Consider the following 15328-nt stretch of genomic DNA (forward strand, 5'->3'; position numbering starts at 1 on the left):
TTAGCCAATAGGTACAATGACTAGTGCGGGTTCTACTGTGCTATAGTAGCAAGGGTACTGCTTCCCCACAACGGCGTACTTCTTGTGAAAAATAGAACAATTCAAGTAGGGAGGATAGCCACAACCTTTCACATTTGGGAAAAATTTCGCACCAACAAAATCCCATTCTGAACTATTCCCTTCTGGAATGGCTGGGGTTTCTAAGAAGTTATCTTCAAAGGATGGAAGCAACACATCATCTTCTCCTAGCACGGCTCTTCTAAATCTATTGTACAGTCTTAAACTCTGAGCAGTAATGGTGGATTGCACAGATGTGTTGACGCTCACTTTGTAGCTGACAGTTATCTGAGTGCACTCATAGATTTCCCTCGTACATCCCTCCCTACATGAAGTCCAAGAACAGTTTGATGCTCCCCTTAAATTTTCAACTTGAATAGTTTCACAAGTAGCAGGAACTTCGTCAAATTCTCTCATAATGGTTGTACATGCAGGTTCAATGACAAAAGGTACGAGGAAGAGAAAACCAAACAGACTGAAGATGGCCAGGAGAATGAAGAAAGCCGTTGTGTAGAATAAAAGTTTTTCTCTACTTGACTCCTTGCCCGCCTCCTCGGCCATCCTCGATCACAAACTTTACCTCATAGTCTTCACGCTCCTGAAACAAAGAGACATATTTCAACTTGGAAAATGCTTTCACTCGGTTCTCTTTAATAAGAAAACATCAATACTTCGCCAACATTTCAATAAGATTTTATAATTAAAGCTCTTCTTCATTAAAGTAATCATCAACTTTCCCGAGTCTGAACTTTTTCATCTGCTATGGTAGACCGAAATGTTTGTATGGAATATTTTATTGAGTCCGGGCATTCAATATGCAAGCTTAGCTTCAATATTGTTTTGGTCCTTTATTGACGTATTTTCCTACAAAAAGTTCACACACCGCATCGATTCAGGCGATGCCGATGGGAAAATCTTTGATAATATTATGTGTGATAATCATGGGGACACCAAAAACGAATTAAAATATCATTTAAAATATTTCGTTGCTGTGGTTGTATAAATATGCTAAAGCAGCAAAAGGCAAAACTTTCTAATTGCTTTGCCCTTAGGCGTGTTTTCCAAAATGTGGACTGCATAAAGTTATATGTATAAATATTGGAAAATCATGTTATTACTAAATCCGTTCACATGGGGTGTTTGCACGTAATAACTATGGATGATTTGTGTGTAGTTGTATGGCTATAAAAGGAACAACTTCCCAACCAAATCGAACCGGTCACTGAACAAAGCAAATTGGTTATCGGTTCGAAAAGAAAAATTCATTTATCCGGTTTACCTCGGCAAAGTAAATGTTGGGCTTGTTCCATCTTCGTTTATAGGGTACAATATTTTAATTATTTATTTTTAAAAGAAATTTTACAATTTTAAACCACTAGAAAATATTATATAACTTGTTAATTTTTCGTCTAAGCTGAAAAAGTAAGAGCACTTACAAATCTTTTGTTTACCTATATTTTATTTTGTGATAAAAATTCCAAGACTTTGTAATTTTCTAAAGCTTTCTTTACTCGTGTTGACTTTTTTTGTTGTAAACATAAGTTTCTATGCTTTAAGTGCAGACATATTATTGCTAAGTCTGTGATATAATTTAATTTTTGGTAAGTACAACTTGATAATTAGATGTATAACAATTATTATTTCTTGTATTTAACGCGAAAAGGTAACCTTGGATACAGGAATATTTTCAAGGGAAATAGACAACCAGAACTTCAATGCATATCGAAACGGTCCTATAGGAAATATCCAATGGAAAGTAAAAGAATAGTCTTCAATCATAGAATACTACTTAGGTACATCTTTCAAATAAATAGGTTGATTATTCCGTAGTATGTATTGGAAATTGCAATAACTAAAGTGGTAGATGTGGGGCGAAAAGTTTGAAAACCCTGGATTTTTTTCCAAACTTCTTTTTATTTTCTTTTAGAAAGCGTATCTAATATGTACCTTATTGTTGAATTCTAGTGTATCCATACTCTCGAAATTTTCTCCCTTTTTTTTCCAAACATTTTTTCAGACACTTCTTTTTATTTTCTTTTAGAAAGCGTATCTAATATGTACCTTATTGTTGAATTCTAGTGTATCCATACTCTCGAAATTTTCTCCCACTCAAAGATACTTTTTATCTACCCTGAAGATACAAATTTCTTTATTCGAAAGTATATAAATGTTGTGGGAGCAATTTCACAAGGGATGTTGTACTTTATTTAAATTTCCCAGCTCAGAAAACTTGTTGATTGTTACCCTTATGTTAGTAAATGCGGAGAGTAGAGGTAATTAAAAATTTATACGTACAGTCGTTATACTCTATCGTTATCATTTTTTATGTTTTAGTATGCAAACACAATTATTTTTAACTGCTAGGTCTGGACATGAAGTTTTGCATTCTATTAGCCTCAACATGAACCTTTTAAATGGCCATTTTCCTTTATTAGGGTAGCCTAACGAAGATGGAACAAGCCCAACATTTACTTTGCCGAGGTAAAGCGGATAAATGATTTTTTCTTTTCGAACCGATAACCAATTTGCTTTGTTCAGTGACCGGTTCGATTTGGTTGGGAAGTTGTTCCTTTTATAACCATACAACTACACACAAATCATCCATAGTTATTACGTGCAAACACCCCATGTGAACGGATTTAGTAATAACATGATTTTCCAATATTTATACATATAACTTTATGCAGTCCACATTTTGGAAAACACGCCTAAGGGCAAAGCAATTAGAAAGTTTTGCCTTTTGCTGCTTTAGCATATTTATACAACCACAGCAACGAAATATTTTAAATGATATTTTAATTCGTTTTTGGTGTCCCCATGATTATCACACATAATATTATCAAAGATTTTCCCATCGGCATCGCCTGAATCGATGCGGTGGAATCGATGCGGTGAACTTTTTGTAGGAAAATACGTCAATAAAGAACCAAAACAATATTGAAGCTAAGCTTGCATATTGAATGCCCGGACTCAATAAAATATTCCATACAAACATTTCCGTCTACCATAGCAGATGAAAAAGTTCAGACTCGGGAAAGTTGATGATTACTTTAATGAAGAAGAGCTTTAATTATAAAATCTTATTGAAATGTTGGCGAAGTATTGATGTTTTCTTATTAAAGAGAACCGAGTGAAAGCATTTTCCAAGTTGAAATATGTCTCTTTGTTTCAGGAGCGTGAAGACTATGAGGTAAAGTTTGTGATCGAGGATGGCCGAGGAGGCGGGCAAGGAGTCAAGTAGAGAAAAACTTTTATTCTACACAACGGCTTTCTTCATTCTCCTGGCCATCTTCAGTCTGTTTGGTTTTCTCTTCCTCGTACCTTTTGTCATTGAACCTGCATGTACAACCATTATGAGAGAATTTGACGAAGTTCCTGCCACTTGTGAAACTATTCAAGTTGAAAATTTAAGGGGAGCATCAAACTGTTCTTGGACTTCATGTAGGGAGGGATGTACGAGGGAAATCTATGAGTGCACTCAGATAACTGTCAGCTACAAAGTGAGCGTCAACACATCTGTGCAATCCACCATTACTGCTCAGAGTTTAAGACTGTACAATAGATTTAGAAGAGCCGTGCTAGGAGAAGATGATGTGTTGCTTCCATCCTTTGAAGATAACTTCTTAGAAACCCCAGCCATTCCAGAAGGGAATAGTTCAGAATGGGATTTTGTTGGTGCGAAATTTTTCCCAAATGTGAAAGGTTGTGGCTATCCTCCCTACTTGAATTGTTCTATTTTTCACAAGAAGTACGCCGTTGTGGGGAAGCAGTACCCTTGCTACTATAGCACAGTAGAACCCGCACTAGTCATAGAACAATTAGATATGTGGCGAGTTTATATGAAACTTGTGCTAGCCACAGCCATCCCTATCCCTTCATTCATCGTATCTGTAATATACCTAACATTAGCTTATATTTATATTTATCAAGATAGACAACAAGTCACACCTAGACGTAAGCCTACGCCAAAATCTAGATCTGATAGTATAACTAGCAGTAAGAAAAGCAAGAGCTTAGTGCATGTAACTCCCATTGCATCCAACACACCCGTCCCTCCAGCCACTAGTGGTGCATTAACTCCTAATAGTGAAGTGTTTAGAGATGATATGGCCAGCTTTGGACATGAACTCAAATATGCTATGGCTGATGATATAATGATGAGTAATGATGGGCTGGACTCATTGACCTTCATCAATTCCAACTCGAATTCCATGAATGGGTAAGTACTACAGAACCATCATTCTGTAATTATTATTATTATTATTATTTTTTTTTTTTCACTTACCACTCTTTAGTTTTAAAAAGTTCGGCCATAGGATGGCATCGCATTGGTGTTGGAGTGTTGTATTTGGCTTTTGTTTTCACAGGTATGTTTTCGTGGTAGCTATAATATATTGCCCTCGTTTTCTTATCAAACACAATTTCATTTTCCCCCCTATAAAAAAATAAGGATATTTCCATATTACTCGCGAATGAACCCCATTATCAAAGGTATACAGCAAATTAAAAATTCATGAAACTACTATTATGAATTATGAATATTTATATTTGGAGTTACTTTTCCAACACTTCCATACTTTGCACTGAGTTTGAAAACTTCTGAAACTCAAGAAAGTAGATATTGACGCCCTCACATCACGAATAAATTCTGAAGGTCTGTCACATTCAGATACCGTGTTATCATAAAATGTAGGTTTAATATGATATGCATAACATTCTGTCTAACCGCACACTTTCGTTATACACGAGGTTTAGATGTTTCGAATTCTCGGAATAATTCAATTTGACCTCGGAAGCACAAATTAAAACCCTGAAAAGTAAACTACGACAAAACAGAATGATAAATGAGAAGCATGACAGACAAAACAATAATAAAATTTCTAAAAACAAAACAGGAGATTTATATTTCACTACGACAAAACAGAATGATAAATGAGAAGCATGACAGACAAAACAATAATAAAATTTCTAAAAACAAAACAGGAGATTTATATTTCAGTTTGGAGTTACTTTTCCAACACTTCCATACTTTGCACTGAGTTTGGAAACTTCTGAAACTCAAGAAAGTAGATATTGACGCCCTCACATCACGAATAAATTCTGAAGGTCTGTCACATTCAGATACCATGTTATCATAAAATGTAGGTTTAATATGATATGCATAACATTCTGTCTAACCGCACACTTTCGTTATACACGAGGTTTAGATGTTTCGAATTCTCGGAATAATTCAATTTGACCTCGGAAGCACAAATTAAAACCCTGAAAAGTAAACTACGACAAAACAGAATGATAAATGAGAAGCATGACAGACAAAACAATAATAAAATTTCTAAAAACAAAACAGGAGATTTATATTTCAACAGAAAACTAGCTGAAAACGTGAATATTTTCCTAGCTGAAGGTTTAGCAGCTCATCAAAATGTTGATACGATTGTAAATTAGTATTATTTCACCAGTCCCCACATTTCTTGCTTTTTACTTTTTATTATTGTTTTATACGAGTATTTTCAAAAAGAGTGATTTTCTTTCTTCCTTTTTGAAAAGGGGGCTTCCCTCCAAGCAGAATTCTGACGCTGGTTTATCGATCTTATAACTTGCATAAAGTTATAAAGGACATTGACCCATTGGGGTTGCTTTTTACTTTTTTTATACTTGTTTAACCCATTGAATGTTTTGTTTACTTTAGAATTAAGAGTGATGTATCTTGTTATCTATCATTTTTTGTGGAGTGTTTCTTTTGTGGGAAAATTTCAATGGAGCTAGTTTCCAAAGTTCTTCCTCTAAGTAAGATTTTCATTTTGAGGGAATCTCACATACCCTGGTTATACTGAATCCAAAACTGTAGACATTTTGACATTTTTCTATCAAATCCGTTTACTGTAGTTTCTACACTTGTCACAAAACTTTGAGAAAAATGAGGAAGTAGATTACACATGTACACATAACATATACATTATTATACATATGTACTCGTATATGTCTATGAAACAGACAGTACGAGAATATACTACACACCCGTTTTGAGTTTTCCAAAAGATGAAAACTGTCAATTATTTTCCTCGTGTCATGATTTGAATTGAATGGATTTCAGCGCTGTCATTCCTAATCAGCTTATGTTCATGTGAAAATGGAACTTTCAGAGAAACATGTTATATTTAACGTTACCTAATAAGCTGTGATACCCACAAAAAAGAAAAAAAAATGTGAAAAGGCGCTTTCTTTACAAAAATTACCTACCACAAAGAATTCACATTTTATGAATCTTGGGAACAAGTAGGTATTTTTACGAGATATAAACCGTTTTTAGAACAAATAGAAAGCAAGAAATGAGTGATATTGGAAAATGTCATGACTTGGGCATTTATTTTGATGAGACTTTGAGGCGGCATATTTCTGCACTAAAGACGAGGGAAACTGTCCAGGAAGTTCGATGCTATTCAAATGTTTGTTTTTTTTCTGTTTTCAGACACGCGGGTGGCAGAATGATGACCACTTGCATTTTGACGCCACCAGGACCTAAGGAAGATATGTGAAAGTTAGAGCACACCTCTTTTTTACAGCCGCCAGCAAGCTCCTTTGCAGCACTCGCAGACAAAGCTTATCCTTTTAACATTCTTCTTCAAGGTATTTTTGTGAGCTCAATATTTTGTTAATTTTTTAAAACATTTTTTGTTTGTTTCATTTTAATATTGTACCTCCAACCTATAGGGAAAAGGCCAAAGGAATGCCGCTTGTAACTTTGCCATGTACGCGCTCTCAACTCCTGACAAATTTTACGGAGATGACATTTTCAAGATTTCTTTCTCTCACAGTATGACGAGAACTGGGAAATGCCGAAAGACAAAATACTTCTTAAAAGAGCGAAGAAACTTTTCACTTAAAATTAAAATCTTTTGAATGTTCGGGCACAATATTATTATGAAAATATAGCCACATAAAACGGGATAAAAACATCCCACCTGAGGCAACCTTTGGTCTTTTCCGAACTAAAATTTGAAACATCTACTGTGGAATTGAAATTTACCGTAGATTATTTTGGGCACATACAATATAAATTTTGAATGTCTTTTTTTTCTATTATCAACGTTAAGTTTGAATCAAATAAAAAATAAAGTTCGGTTTTACAATAATCTCACTAGAAGATAACCCACAGTCACCAGTTAATGGGTAAATATGAAAACCCCTTGTAACCTCTTAGTTCCTAATTTGCTATCTGGCAGTTAAATCCTTTAGTCAACCATTGAACTGTAAAACCGAACATAAATGTTTGTTAATTATGTAAATGCATTAGGTACATCTACATGTTTGTAGATTTTACTCATTTTGATTTCAAGAGTTAGATGAGTATTTAGCACACACTATGCAAACTACCTACATGTTGAATACATGTTATACACGGTGTATACTGTATACCTTCATGTAGTATGTACAATGTACATGTTACCTACAGTGTGTCTTGTAAAAGTTATTTGCATTTTCCTTTCATACACCCCACGAGTATGTTGTCAAAATTCTCCTTACAATCTATTTTGTTTTTCTACATTGATCTTTACCTTCTTCTTTGGATTTAACTTTCTCTCCGGTCCTCCTCTCATCTGATATTTCTTTCCTTTTCTCCCTCTAAGTCTCTCTCCTTATCTCTTTAGCTTTCGTTTTCTCCCGCTATATTTTCCTTATTTCCTTCTCCGTTATTTCTTTCTCTCTGATCCTGAACTTGAATTATTAGAAAACCTGGGACCTGGGAAACATTACACATCCACTAACAATAGGAGTATGTGCTCAGTTCTACATGTTATTCAGTAAAATAAAATAGGTCTTTTGATCATGAAGGATATAGGAATGTAGCTTATGTAGATATGGGAATTTAGCTTTCTTAAGAGTGTTATTTTCATGCTCCTTCAACTCCATTTTGTTCAAGCAATTTTCCTAGCCTTGATTTCAGTTCTAGTTTTAAGCTTGATCTTATTCTAAATTTATTTTTTATGTTCTACTACGAGCCTTTTATTTATTCGGTTTGGCAACTTGACATTTATTTGTTCCTATTTTTCGAAACCTAAGAAATAATTTCGTTTTAGTTTGTTACTTGAAATTTTCTGTTTTTAAATCATGATGTCATTAAAAAATCATTTTCCTTCTCAGCTAGAGTTATGTTTGATAATTTTGGTATTAGAGAGATACATTGGTAGATTTTCTAGTGGGTAATCTGCAGCTAAACTGAAGGTTTACTCGGGTTTCTAAGCATAAAAATACAGTAAAAACTAAAAACTCATTCAAATAAGATCAACACGACAGAGTAAAGATACTTTACTTAGATTAGAAAAGGAGAAAAGACTTACAGGGAGAAGGGCTTGTAATTTGAAGGAATCAAGAAGGACTTTTTGAAACTTCGCTTTATAATCACTAGAGCTTTAAATTCCTCCAAGTTAATGTCGGGTTGAACTTTTATAGTGTCAACACAGAAAAACAACAGTTTCTTGAAAAATTGTTAAATTTTTCTTATTAAAAAATGAGAAAAAAATCAGTGTCAGATAACAGAGAGATGTCACGGCATTGTTGTAGATTGTGACTATTAACAACGAAAATTTAATGTCAGGTATCTCCTACAAAATGTACATTATTGTACTTTCCATTAAAAGAAGAAAAGGAAAATTACTAGAGGTACATAAATAAAAATAGACTACGTTCGTAAAACTGACCTTGTTCAAAGTCATTGTATGGAATTTTCCAGCTAGACTATTCCATGACATGACACTCCACTAAATTATTTGCAAAAGCTATGCTGAAAAGTTCATCGTGACAACTCTAATGGTTTTCCTCTTATCTGCATATTTTTTAACACAATATCCGGATTTTTTATTTTTCCGTCCACGTTAAATTTATTGCTGGTAAATAAATTTTGTAGAGCATTGGACGGAAAATCGATCCCTACATACACGAGTACTTACAAGCTGTCCTGAAACTTTATTTCTTTATTCATAGGAAAATATCATACTCAATAACTCATTCTTATGAGAATAAATTTTGTAGAGCATTGGACGGAAAATCGATTCCTACATACACGAGTACTTACAAGCTGTCCTGAAACTTTATTTCTTTATTCATAGGAAAATATCATACTCAATAACTCATTCTTATGAGTTCAAGTATTTTTCCTTTTTAGGGCGATTTAAATAGTAAATACCTATTTTCTTTGCTTTCAATGCATACAATTATCTATGCACAGAATAATAAAATTATATCATTGTTGGCAACAACAAAAATATTTTCGTAACCAATACGTAGGGATTCAACTTTTAAAGGGACGGACTTTGTATTTAGATTTAGTCACAGGTCATGTTACGAGGTGATTTTATGTTAATGTCAACATGTTTTAAGCTTTTAGCATAACCATCATTGTTGGCAACAACAAAAATATTTTCGTAACCAGTACGTAGGGATTCAACTTTTAAAGCGACGGACTTTGTATTTAGATTTAGTCACAGGTCATGTTACGAGGTGATTTTATGTTAATGTCAACATGTTTTAAGCTTTTAGCATAACACTTTATTTGACTTAGATATACGTAGGCACCTATTGTGTTTTTATTATTTCCTAATATGTGCCTGTTTTGTGAAATTGGAGACGTCAATTTTTGACACATGCATAACACGAAGATACTAAGAAAAATCTCTGAAGATTGGAGAAAATCTTCCTGATGAAATAAAGTGACAGTTTATACTAACATACGTTTGAGAAAAATACGGCTTTCAGCAGTCTACGTACCTACCTATATTTATGATTACACTCTTTTACTTGTACTTTCATACGTATTAATTTTACCTTAGAAAATTGTTTTATATAAATTCCCTAACATACGTTTGAGAAAAATACGGCTTTCAGCAGTCTATGTACCTACCTATATTTATGATTACACTCTTTTACTTGTACTTTCATACGTATTAATTTTACCTTAGAAAATTGTTTTATATAAATTCCCTCAAGTTAAAAACCAATATAAAGACCTCATGTAAAAGTAAAACAGGAGTTCCATTTTGTAATTAATTGACCCCTCCAATCACCTGCTCCATGGACAATTTTAAAAATTTCCAAAATTTTATGTTGCGTTCTTTATTTTTATTTAAATATTTAATATGTGTTCAACATGTCCAGAGATTAAATAAAAAGAAACATTTTATCAAACTTTACAATTTTATTTTAAACAGAAGATTATATTCAGGTTATTTTGCTAAGATTTGTTATTAATGAGAATGATTTATAAAAATTATAATTGATCTTTTTTCTCGAGCTCGATAAATTTAATTATATTTTCATCAAAACGACCCTAAACCTATCAGAAATACATCATAGATGGGTAGATTAGTTTGAACCGAGTCGATAAAACCCTTTGCTAGATTAGCTACTCTATTTCCTGAAATGTAGCTTTAGAAATTGGTTCTGTTGAATCAAGCTGAAAGGAAAGAATGTAAAGGAATATCAAAATACTTCCGTTTTGAGATATTATGATCAATGAAAATATAGAAATACATCATAGATGGGTAGATTAGTTTGAACCGAGTCGATAAAAACCTTTGCTAGATTAGCTACTCTATTTCCTGAAATGTAGCTTTAGATATTGGTTCTGTTGAATCAAGCTGAAAGGAAAGAATGTAAAGGAATATCAAAATACTTCCGTTTTGAGATATTATGATCAATGAAAATATACGTTCGTAAAACTGACCTTGTTCAAAGTCATTGTATGGAATTTTCCAGCTAGACTATTCCATGACATGACACTCCTAGCCTTTCTATACACAATATCTTGAGTTTTAAGTTTATTCTACAAGTTTTCCTTCTAACCCAGTTAGCTATATCGCAACCATCATTTTTGCTGCCGCGTGTTTCACGAATGGCTTTTCATTTAGAATGCCATTTTTAGACGGCTAAAGTGAGTTGTTGAATAACAATATTAGCCTGTTTGTTTGCCGAACACTTTAAAAGGTTGGATGGATATTAGGAAACATGATACCTTCATCTTTACTCTCTACTCTGCCTTCTCAATGTTTGTATTACTTGAAGCTTTTGTAATTTTGTTTCTTGCTGTAGGTTTCAAGCCCCAAGCTCACTAGCTGTGTATAGATTTTCGTATTTATTTCATCCTCATGCCTCTTTTCTGTTTCCATTTTCTTCTACTTTAGTACTTTTCAATCTATTCTTTTCTCTTTCTTTTATATTTTTTTCCCGTTGCGTATAATCCTTCATTCATGTCTTCATTGTCTTTTTCATTACTCATTTTTGAACAATACCTAAAAGAAAGCATGATTCGAAATAGTAATATATTATGAGAAATTAGCTGTGGTAAAAGTTTGCTTGGAGCATGATAAGGGTTGACAAAATTCAGTCGTCATGGTGTTTCACTATTTCTCTCATGTTCTATTTCAGTATTTTGAGCTCGAAATGAATTTGTTACCATGGTTTTTAAGAACAAACTTTAAATAAGTAATGTCTTAATTCACTTTGACATTTTCACATAGTTATAACTAGCTACCTCCAGTTTGTAATAATTGCCTGGTATGTTCTTGTCTGTGGTTGTATGTCTAAGAGAATTAATTATGTATTCTGTTGGGAAGGAGAATGTGTACGTTTGGAGTTAATGAAAATATTTCTCTTTTGAAATTGAATCAGGTTCATGTTTTAAATTGTTTGTAGTAAATAAAGGGACCGTCAGATGAATAGTCACTAGAATGTCGAAAAGATATACTGTTATATGCTCTACTTTGTAATTCTTTAAAAAATCTTTTTCTCTGACGAACCCTTATGAGAAGAAATTTGGATCAATTATTAAAGATTCTCATTTTTAAAGATAAATTTAATCATTCGCAAATTTTATAATGTTTCTATTTATGGAAGAGAAAACTTTTTTTGCTATAATATTTTAACCTTACAATATTATTACAATATTAATTTAATACATTATTATTAAATATGTTATCAACTTGTACATTTTATTTATATTGAGTTTTAATATTTTCAATCATATGTTTAATCGAACAAAGATATAAAATGCCTTACGATGAATAAAAAAAAATATTAAAATTTGTTTCTATACAGTCATTTTCCTTAAAATTATATATTTCCTTTGTTTCTGAAGGACTTTATGCAATATTTTCGAAACGACTTGTGTTGTTACTATTTCAATGAGTCTTAGAAATTTCCTAAAATTGCAACTAAAATACCTTTGATGAGTCACGTCAATTTACAGTGGAAGGTATTCAACCCAATTCACGAGGCCTGCATCTTCAATCTACAAATGGTGATTTGGACACCAAATCCAAAAGAGGTAGGTAAGTTCAACAAAAGAACAATTTTGTGTAAATTTAGCTCACAACCAAACATAAGTTCATCCTGTTAATTTACAAAGGATTTTTGCTATTAGTCACGTCAATTTACAGTGGAAGGTATTTAACCCAATTCACGAGGCCTGCATCTTCAATCTACAAATGGTGATTTGGACACCAAATCCAAAAGAGGTAAGTTCAACAAAAGAACAATTTTGTGTAAATTTAGCTCACAACCAAACATAAGTTCATCCTGTTAATTTACAAAGGATTTTTGCAAAACTATATGTAAACCCCTCGGAAACCTCTATGGATCCAATCCTATGCCCTCAGAATCTGCACTACAGAAGTCCCGGGCTTGTGTCCACCCTGTATTGGTTGAGAATACTATTATTGCAATCTAAACACTAGTCGGTAAAATTAACTTCCTTTCTGAGCTCCTATTAACAATATAATTTCTATGAATATCGAAAACCTCTATGGATCCAATCCTATGCCCTCAGAATCTGCACTACAGAAGTCCCGGGCTTGTGTCCACCCTGTATTGATTGAGAATACTATTATTGCAATCTAAACACTAGTCGGTAAAATTAACTTCCTTTCTGAGCTCCTATTAACAATATAATTTCTATGAATTAACTTTTAAATCTAACACTGGGTTTGTACCCTTCAGTTCATTTTTTAAATCAGTAGATATCTCGGTACCTACCTATACTTTTACCAAGTGTTTCTTTTTCAACCTCTGTCCAGACAATCAAACAATTCTTTCGGGACCGTCTGCTTGATTAGTCTCATCATCACTATCAGTAGTTGTTTGTGATTCAGTTCATTTTTTAAATCAGTAGATATCTCGGTACCTACCTATACTTTTACCAAGTGTTTCTCAAAATTCGACAACAGTCAGTCCTTCGACTGAGGACCATCCAAGTAAACTTAGCTATTGGTATTAAACTCCAATAATTATCCAAATATCCATCCTCTCAATATAATATTAATTTGTTAATGCCTCTTACCAGATGGGCGAGAAGAGACACAATACTTCCCATTTTCATGAAACATGGACAATTGGACACTCCGTTTTGAGTTTACCAACCCCGAAAAGCTCGTGTAAATTGGAGCGAAGAGACACAATACTTCCCATTTTTATGAAACATGGGCCATTGGACACCCCATTTTGGGTTTACCAACCCCGAAAAGCTCGTGTAAATTGGAGAGAAGAGACACAATACTTCCCATTTTCATGAAAAACGGACACCCCATTGCGTTTACCAACCCCTGAAAGCTCGTATAAATTGGTTTTATGAGTCGGATACAGAAAATTTCTTCCCATTTTCATGAACCATGGACACCCGTTTACCAACCCCTGAAAGCTCGTATAAATTGGTTTTATGATTCTAATACAGAATGCGCGTATTCATATTTCATATGTGTAACACCGAGTCCCATGACAATGCACATTGTGATATAAATGAGCAACAAAAATATACTCGGGTTAATTTCGAATCTAATTATATTTCAACAGAAAACTAGCTGAAAACGTGAATATTTTCCTAGCTGAAGGTTTAGCAGCTCATCAAAATGTTGATACGATTGTAAATTAGTATTATTTCACCAGTCCCCACATTTCTTGCTTTTTACTTTTTATTATTGTTTTATACGAGTATTTTCAAAAAGAGTGATTTTCTTTCTTCCTTTTTGAAAAGGGGGCTTCCCTCCAAGCAGAATTCTGACGCTGGTTTATCGATCTTATAACTTGCATAAAGTTATAAAGGACATTGACCCATTGGGGTTGCTTTTTACTTTTTTTATACTTGTTTAACCCATTGAATGTTTTGTTTACTTTAGAATTAAGAGTGATGTATCTTGTTATCTATCATTTTTTGTGGAGTGTTTCTTTTGTGGGAAAATTTCAATGGAGCTAGTTTCCAAAGTTCTTCCTCTAAGTAAGATTTTCATTTTGAGGGAATCTCACATACCCTGGTTATACTGAATCCAAAACTGTAGACATTTTGACATTTTTCTATCAAATCCGTTTACTGTAGTTTCGACACTTGTCACAAAACTTTGAGAAAATTGAGGAAGTAGATTACACATGTACACATAACATATACATTATTATGCATAATATATGTACTCGTATATGTCTATGAAACAGACAGTACGAGAATATACTACACACCCGTTTTGAGTTTTCCAAAAGATGAAAACTGTCAATACACTTGTCACAAAACTTTGAGAAAAATGAGGAAGTAGATTACACATGTACACATAACATATACATTATTATACATATGTACTCGTATATGTCTATGAAACAGACAGTACGAGAATATACTACACACCCGTTTTGAGTTTTCCAAAAGATGAAAACTGTCAATTATTTTCCTCGTGTCATGATTTGAATTGAATGGATTTCAGCGCTGTCATTCCTAATCAGCTTATGTTCATGTGAAAATGGAACTTTCAGAGAAACATGTTATATTTAACGTTACCTAATAAGCTGTGATACCCACAAAAAAGAAAAAAAAATGTGAAAAGGCGCTTTCTTTACAAAAATTACCTACCACAAAGAATTCACATTTTATGAATCTTGGGAACAAGTAGGTATTTTTACGAGATATAAACCGTTTTTAGAACAAATAGAAAGCAAGAAATGAGTGATATTGGAAAATGTCATGACTTGGGCATTTATTTTGATGAGACTTTGAGGCGGCATATTTCTGCACTAAAGACGAGGGAAACTGATAATATCTACATTGCATGATGTTATATCTATCATTTTGTATGTAGCAACCTATGCAACGATATTGGAAAATATCATGCCTTGGGCATTTATTTTGATGAGACTTTGAGGCGTCATATTTCTGCACTAAAGACGAGGGAAACTGATAATATCTACATTGCATGATGTTATATCTATCATTTTGTATGTAGCAACCTATGCAGTATTATGA

At 33.3% G+C, this 15328-nt stretch overlaps 2 protein-coding genes across 2 annotated transcripts; one reads left to right on the forward strand and one right to left on the reverse strand.

The window, feature by feature from the left end:
- On the reverse strand, positions 1–643 carry LOC103510384 (protein tipE-like). The gene has a single exon (XM_008475037.2). The coding sequence runs from the start codon at positions 616–618 to the stop codon at positions 1–3; it is 618 nt and encodes a 205-aa protein (XP_008473259.1). The 5' UTR covers positions 619–643.
- An 836-nt stretch (positions 644–1479) lies between these two features.
- On the forward strand, positions 1480–7670 carry LOC103510385 (protein tipE). The gene is made up of 3 exons (XM_008475038.3): positions 1480–1658; positions 3230–4276; positions 6527–7670. The coding sequence occupies exons 2-3, from the start codon at positions 3267–3269 to the stop codon at positions 6591–6593; spliced, it is 1077 nt and encodes a 358-aa protein (XP_008473260.1). The 5' UTR covers positions 1480–1658; positions 3230–3266; the 3' UTR covers positions 6594–7670.
- The last annotated feature ends 7658 nt before the right edge of the window (positions 7671–15328 follow it).

Source organism: Diaphorina citri, unplaced genomic scaffold (assembly GCF_000475195.1).
Source record: "Diaphorina citri unplaced genomic scaffold, Diaci psyllid genome assembly version 1.1 scaffold592, whole genome shotgun sequence".
In the NCBI taxonomy this organism is placed as follows: Eukaryota; Metazoa; Arthropoda; class Insecta; order Hemiptera; family Psyllidae; genus Diaphorina; species Diaphorina citri.